Raw genomic sequence first — 8228 nt, 5'->3', positions numbered from 1 at the left:
TACACGCAACCCACAATTCCTCGATTCGCTCCGACGAAGGGCTAACGCTCGAAACGTCAGCTTTCGAATCTCTTTACGGTGGCCAATTCACATTATCAACTCCGTGATAAAACCAAATTTTTGTATACTACTTCCCCACCGACGAAGCACCACAGTTTCTTTTGAAACTACCCCCTTCATTCATTTTCAAAGTACTGTTTAATTAAAAGTTACTAAACAATATTAGTAACACCAAATAGTTATTTTCTAGGTCTGTGTTTTGTAGGTCTGCGAGTCTGCGTTTTGTGGGTCTGGGTTTTCTAGACACCCATTTTCAGGAACGCTTCTGCATGCTAGATTTTTGCCGGATAAATTTGGCATTATTTAGCACGGCCACTTGGTTGCAGACCAATTTCAGAGGCGTTGTTCCCATCAAGTCCAATCTGGTGGGCCATAATTTGGCAGGAACCGTGCTCTTGTTTGTACAATGCCCGCCTTAAATAAACCAAGATTTGGACTCTTGAATAAACAAATTACTCGTTTATTTGAGGTCAGATCTTACGATGGAAACGCGATTTGCACATGGAAAAGAACCAATCTGCTGAAAAACTAAGTTGTGATTTTTAGGACTGTTCTAAAAAGTTAAGAAATGATTCAGACATATCCCATAAGACTTTGGTGCTCACAATGTTCAAGTTCCCCTTCATTCAAACTCACGCCCACCCAACAAACAATAACACTCGATACAGTCTAAAAATTTTAAGCCAGAATTTATTTCAGTTGTTGAAATCAGCAATTAATCAACATGACAAACCACGTGACCTTTATTCGTGCGAGGGTCAGATTGGTGATTACCATCAGCGGCGACGCCGACGTCCAAACCAACCGCCGTCATCATCGCCATCATCATCACTGTCATCATCGCTGCCATCATCGCTGTCATCATCACTGTCATCATCACTGTCATCATCGCTGTCATCACCACTGTCATCATCACTGTCATCATCGCTGTCATCATCACTGTCATCATCGCTGTCATCATCACTGTCATCATCACTGTCATCATCGCTGTCATCATCACTGTCATCATCGCTGTCATCATCGCTGTCAGCATCACTGTCATCATCGCTGTCATCATCGCTGTCATCATCACTATCATCATTCCTGTCACCTCGGAATTGTTCTATGACGTAATCTATTGCTCCCCCTATAGCAGCTGCCTTTGCTGCTTCCTTTGCTGCTTCCTTTGCTAACTTTGCTAAACCTCTTTTAATTCTGCGTCGCCCTTTCACAACAATTGAGAGTCCCGCTTTACACTTCCCCTTGTTCAGGTGCCTGAATTTGATTTCCTGATCGAGTTTGGCAGCTACTTCATCTCCAAAAACACCTGAAGGTATTAGAACACCTTTTGTTAGCTGTATGTGTTAATCTCAGTTTATTAATTCGGTAGATCAGTGGCGGTTGCAAGCTTAAACGCGCTGAAACTATTATATACTCAACTGTATCGCGTTTCTGATTAGTATAAATATACGATTGCAATAGGGAAGATGCTATGGAAACACAGCAGAGGAGCAACTTTGTCGGTTTGAGAGTACAAATGTATATACAATAAAAAATCGTACGAACGTGTTCGCATTGTTTAGGACCAATGATTTCCAGGGATGCTGTGAAGTTCTCAAAACAAGGCCATATGACTTCCTTTACGAAATATGTTTATAAAGTAGCAACAGACTTTAAAACGCTATTGCAATATAATAACCTGCGATCAAGCGTACTTTTCTTGAGACAGGGCGCTAAAAACTACGCCTGATACAATTTCATAACGAGTCGTCTACCACCCACCTGTCAAGAGTGATGTTATCATGTGTCATCACAGGTAATCCAGGCTCACTGTGTGTAGGTAAATATAGAAAACATATGAGGCGAAGTTTAGGTCTGAAAATTTGCTAGGAAATGGAAATAAAAATCGATAAAACTTACCATGTGGTGAGCTGTTGTTGTCTTTAATACGTACACGAAGTTTCGGGAAAAATAGTCCCCGTTCACCTTCCTTCATAATATAGTGACAAGGTAGGAGACGGAAGCCAGCTTACGGACTCCGATCGACCCAAACAAGCACGATTTTTTTCGCGAAAATCGAATCCAGTCGCTAAATAAACACGCCAGGCTCGTGGAACATGAATTTCTCTAAAACCATGAATCCACTGAAGCATCTCCAGGTAGCAACGCGAAGCCACCAGACTCCGTAAAACTTGTAAGTTAACCTGCTAAAATGGCGGCCAGAAAGCGTTGTACTCACGAAGTGTCCAATTCAAAACACCTGGTGACGAGTATAATAAGTCCCCTGGAGGGAGGGAGTCCCAGATTGCTCAGTGAGTTTTGTTTTTAGCCATGTGGGACTCCCCTCCCTCCAGAACTTATTAAACTCGTCACCAGGCGTCTAGAGTTCAGTGCCATTTTGAATTGGACACTTCGCGAGTACAACGCTTTCTGGCCGCCATTTTAGCAGGTTAACTTACAAGTTTTACGGAGTCTGGTGGCTTCGCGTTGCTACCTGGAGATGCTTCAGTGGATTCATGGTTTGGAGAAATTCATGTTCCACGAGCCTGGCTTGTTTATTTAGTGACTGGATTTGATTTTCGCGAAAAAAAATCGTGCTTGTTTTGGGTCGATCGGAGCCCATAAGCTGGCTTCCGTCTCCTACCTTGTCACTATATTATGAAGGAAGGTGAACAGGGACTATTTTTCCCGAAACTTCGTGTACGTATTAAAGACAACAACAGCTCACCACATGGTAAGTTTTATCGATTTTCATTTCCATTTTCTAGCAAATTTTCAGACCTAAACTTCGCCTCATGTTCTCTATATTTACTTACACACAGTGAGCCTGGGTGACCTGTGGTGTCATGCTATAAATGTGAGCCAATCAGATTTGACCGAAAATTACCTTCACGCTGCGATTCAAGTAAAGACGCGACAAAAACAAAATAGCACTCTGGCTTTAAATTTGATGTCTGCAATCAAACCCATTTCTGCAAATCCTGCTTGACCGTTGATGCGGTTTCTCTGTTCAAACCATCAAGGAACAAAGAATTTCGAGATAAAATGGCAGAAAAAGCCCGAATTCTTCATGCCATCATCAGGCGCAATCAACAGTACAATAAACTTTAATTTATTTAAACTCGAATATTTGAGATGCCAATAAAAGATGCTATAAAAATAGATATGAGGAAAATGGACTTTTGAGAAATTCTAGTTTTTCAGCAGCAGCCACTCAGCCATCATTTTGTCAGAAGTGTGTTCAGATTGTTCAACGATTCCGTAAACAGTGTCGAATTTCTCTGTCAAGCTCGGCTTATTCCGCGAATATGGCAGCCCTAAAGTTCCATTCGGTTCTTTTTAGATTCGCAACTTTTTGCTTCCGAATATATTCCAAAGGACTTGCCACAACCACAAACGTTTTCGAGTTGGTGGAAGAAGAACGATGCATTTTCTTCTAGAATGTTCGGGCCTGTATTAATAACACTATTGCCAAATCCCGTAGGAAGTACAACTGTAATGTCTTTTTTTAGTCAAACCATTCTTCGGATGCATTCTCTCCGCTCTTCCTTTAATGGTTTTTGAAAAAAAATCTGAAGTCGAAGCAACAGCAGCTGTAAACAGAGCCTAAACATCACTCGTGTTCAAATCCTTCTCGGCGGCCATAATTTCATCAGCTGTTAACCGATTTACAAGAAGTATGATTTGAAATTCTGTACACCAATCGGAAGCGCAGCTCCAAGAGCTCCATTGTTTTTCGACCAATCAGAGTAAAGTCCAGATTCTGGACTCGTTAGGAAATTGTATCAGGCGTAATTATCAGGCGTACCTTTTCGCACCATGTCTAAGGAAAAGTATGCCTGAATCGCAGGTTATTGCAATAAGTGCTCTGTACCAAGGTGGTTGACCGCAGGTAAGTCAGTTCATGTTATCATCGACAAAAATTTCTTCAATGGGATCGCAGAAACAATTGAGTATTTTAGTTCTCTCTCACTTACCAGGTATCAAGGAATTTAGTTCTTGCTCAATCTTTGGAGCCCTGAAGCATTTTATTATTTTAAAATAAAGATGTGACTCCTGGAAAACAACAACAAAAAAACATATTTGATTAAAGAAGTACTGATCTTTCTGGTTGAAGCACCAACGTTATGATTGTAATTGACGAGAAATAAAACCGTTAAGTTGGAATTCTCCGCTTTTTGTGAGGCTGAATATTTAGGTGCTGAAATTTGATTCTTCGTTAAAGAAGCTGTGTCATGTAATTTATCCAAAACTGGCAACCAAATCAAGTGAAACTTGAAAATACTACCTAAATCAAACAAGGAAGGCCTTAATGAAACAGCAAATGCCTGGGCAAAATTGAAGAAGATTGAAATGGATTACACTTGGGATCTTTGCCTAACAGTTTTTAAAGTTTATTTCTGATGTTTTTAACTTAAATTATGTATGTCACGAAGCTTTGAGTTGAGTTCTTTAATTTAAAGTAATTTCTGGGTTAGCATTAAGCTGCATGGCGAGTCATCATCATCATCATCATTATCGTAGGGATTGACTCATCAATCGTTTATCGATCATAGAGTTTCGTGGCGCCGAAGCCACGCATCGAGCTGCAATTCGTCATACCCGATATCACGCGATATCACGACCAAGTTCTTTCCATTTGTCTCGAGCGTACTTGTGGTCTGAGTCAGTAAACAACCACTTTTTCTGTTCACTTGAATTGGACATGCGTAGCGCGTGCGCGATGTACTTAACGTGTTATTTCAGGCAAAACTGGCTCAGTCTCGGCGTCTTGCAGATTTATAAGATTTCATCTACGATGAATTTGTAGGCAAACGTCTCAACCCCACTCCTCATGCAGCTTTTTGCAGAAACCTTCTTTGACGAGTTTTCGGTAGAAGTTCACCCACAAACTGTCAGGCCTGTCCCGGTCGACCACCTTGAAGAGCTCGGTTTGAACTGATACACTAAGCGACTCCTCACAATCGCCTCTAGGATCCCGACTGGTGTTGAAAGTCTGATTTCATGGTCTGTCATGACTTACTGACTTGATTTCAGCCCATTTTGACCACGATGAGCCAATTTGTTGTGTGATGTATTGCGGTGCCTGATTTACACTGTGACATAAGCATAAGCATAACAAAAAGGAATCGTTTCCATTTTCTTATGCTTATGCTTATGTCACGTTTATAACTGTGTAAACCGGGTGCAATATAAACATAAACACAAACGGAGGTGTTAGCTGTTTTAGATGCAAACGGTTATTGAAGTTAACAATGCCTAAGATGGCGTCCAAAGATACCGTTTTTTTTTTCACGAGAAACTTGCTGAGGCGGTTCACAATTATCCCTGCATTTGCGACAAATCGCCAGAAATAAAATTCTCGGTGCGCTGGTTGCAGTTCCCGAGTTTCCTTGTTCTTTCCTCTTTCGCGGAAAATATCCCTTACCCAACAGGACCTCTTCAGTCTGCTTTCTCGTTCTCTCTCTTGTCGCCGTCGTCTTCTTCTACGAAGCAGAAGGAGTATAACAGTAGGAGGAGAATTTCTTTTTCGTCCGTCATTTTGGAAACGTTGTTCTTCCCATTCTCCGGCGAGGCGAGTTATTTTCTGGAGCTGACTGCGCTTGCGTATGTCTTTTCTCTCATGCTTATGCAACATGCGTGAACTTCGTTATGCCGTTATGCTTATGTTTATGTCGCAATGTAGACCAGGCTATAGCACGTGTCCTAGGTATATGAACGATCTAACGAATAGAGGGATTAGGGGCAAGTAATTGGTGAGGAAACACAAAATCAACTGCAATGTCTCGACACAGCCCAATTAAGTAAAGTTTGAGATTAATTAGCGCTAAATTACCTCTATTATATCCGTATTGACACTTCCGGGTCCGTTTCTCAATTTGAAAGTAACTTCCTTCTTGTAACCATGACCCTCAAGATCCGCCTTTTGTAACCAACTCTGCAACTCAGAACCAGAGGGTCGAAAGTCCCGATTGTAAAGCCTCATGCTCAAGATTTCTCCAGTTCTGGACTCTGAAAACGAATAATGAAAGTCCTAATGAAATTGATATTTTCCTGTTTGTTCCTTTTATAGATATCTGAAAAGTGAGTATTCACATCGGAACTTCCTGAACATAGACTCGCTCTTTGTTTAATCACAACAAATTAATAAACCTAAAGGGCTAAAACATTTTTAAGACTACTGACTATAAGACTTCAAACAGGGCATTCGGCACGTAATGGAGATAATTAAATGCAACCACGAAGTGTCCGCTTTAAGTGTGAACGTCAAATACCTATATATAACAGATGGTCTAATAAGCAAAAGTTATTAGCTAAGACTGAAAATTAATTTCATGCAGCGTTCTGCAATCAAGGTCCGTGGGACGAACAGCTTATTTACGGAACTAGAAATGATCCAAGATTAATTAGTACGGTGCGTTCGACCCCTGCTTTGTCATCGATGAGGCATTTGAGTGTAGTTGCATATTTTGGGGAGAATCGTTTTGAACCCTTTTGTAGCATTTGTTCAATGATGAAGGTATCACGCTATAAGTATTTTGAGTGTTATCTTGTTGCTGATCATTAAAAGCAATAATGTGATACATGTGTTCAAGAGATCATGATCTCTTGATGTGTTGTAATGCAATATCAGTTTTTGTTAGATACCAGTAGACTTTCTTAGGTATTTCTTGGGGTATTACCGGACGGTCAGGCATCGAACAGGACTTAGCTTAGGTGGACAAAAGGGAATCGGTTCCTGTGTTAATTGTCCGGCCTTAGGCAAGCCGTACCGATTATCACATGAGATTGAGCCCATGTGTGCCAGCCAGCCAGCCAGTCCAAGATGGCGGCGACGAAACCGCTCAAATCGCATGGTATCACGATCGATACCCGCGGGACATCACGCGGGACTGCCACGATAAAGATGCGGTCTTCATCGTCGAACGCAGTAATCCCGAAAATCAATGACAGCTTTTGAAACTTTCACTTGTTGGTGCAAAAGAGAGTCGCTTTTTCTTGCAAAGCCATTTTAAGTGACTAATACATTACATTTGATCGTCCATTTGCCAACAAATGCGAGTTTTAAGAAGCCTTCCAGCTCGCGCGCGCAAGGATTGCAAAAAAATAAACATGGCTTCAATACAGCAATTATTTTTTTTTGTTCAATGCTTCCGCTCTCTGTACTATTTTTCCTCGTAATTGAACGAAGTGTTTTGATGGTTTTAGTCTTTTATGAGAAATGTATGTTTGGAAAAGTAACGATGTAAAGAACTCCGCAAATCGCAGATTTTTCTTTGTCATCAAAAGATCGAAAGAACCCAGCGCATGCGTAGTGAGTTTAAAATTGCGATGAACTGATGAGGAAAAGCTCGGAAATACACCTATTTCTCGAGAACCACTAGTTAGAATTTAACGAAATTTGGCACGAAAGTAATTTAGGAAATAAGTAACTGGATTATTGATAAAAACTTGTAGAAATTCCAGTGAAACTAGGAACAAGGGTTACACAGTTGGTTAGTGCGTGGCCTTGGTGCAAGAGGTCCCGAGTTCGATTCCCGGATCTCACATCCTTGTTTCGACTTCTTTCCTTTCAGCGGAGCACTGATGGAAAGAGGGGAGTAAAATGAGCGCACTGTCGGCTTCCTGGGAGAATACTCTCTAGAGAGTAAAGGAACTTCCGACGTTAAATAACGTTTACCTTTACCTTTATCTAACCTACAATAAGGGATAATAAAGATCTCTGTCAAATTATTATTAAAATGGTGTTAACTTGTGAGCATCGTTACAAGCTTGTTGCATGCAAATTATAAAGAAAATCTAACAAGCAGATTTTCTGCAAATAAACAAAACCAATTTAAAGGCTTGTTTGCATTTATTCATGTTGCCATGGAAACGGCATATACGTCAACTTAACTATCAAAATACCAAAGTTCGTGTTGCTAACTTGCTTGCTACCATTTTTGGCGACCAAAGGATCAAGGGTTTCAGAGAAAAAGGTAAATGAAACATAGGTACAGTGTATCAGAAACTGTGTTCAGCTACCTTAATCTCATGAAAAGTAATCGACCCACCAAATCTCGTGAAAAATTTCGTGACATCGTAGTCATCTTAACCGATTCTTCAATAATGATATTCCTTACCTGCACAATACGCGGCATGGCACATGGGTGTTGGCTGAAGAAAGTACAGGTAAAAGTTGCCATCGC

At 40.8% G+C, this 8228-nt stretch overlaps 1 protein-coding gene across 1 annotated transcript in view; it reads right to left on the bottom strand.

Moving 5' to 3' along the window:
- Positions 1–729: 729 nt before the first annotated feature.
- The window catches only part of LOC138053003 (uncharacterized), an 8220-nt gene continuing 721 nt past the window's right edge, over positions 730–8228 (bottom strand). The window contains exons 1-4 of the mRNA XM_068899670.1: positions 8163–8228; positions 5876–6051; positions 4017–4095; positions 730–1366 (exon numbers count right to left, since the gene is read on the bottom strand). The exon at positions 8163–8228 is cut by the window's right edge and continues 721 nt beyond it. Coding sequence (XP_068755771.1) covers positions 837–1366; positions 4017–4095; positions 5876–6051; positions 8163–8228 — 851 coding nt within the window. The 3' untranslated portion in view covers positions 730–836. The remainder of the gene's footprint in view (positions 1367–4016; positions 4096–5875; positions 6052–8162) is intronic.

Source organism: Montipora capricornis, chromosome 1 (assembly GCF_036669925.1).
Source record: "Montipora capricornis isolate CH-2021 chromosome 1, ASM3666992v2, whole genome shotgun sequence".
NCBI classification, from domain to species: domain Eukaryota; kingdom Metazoa; phylum Cnidaria; class Anthozoa; order Scleractinia; family Acroporidae; genus Montipora; species Montipora capricornis.
Note: the sequence above shows the minus strand (reverse complement) of the source record. Positions and strands in the feature narration are given on the sequence as shown.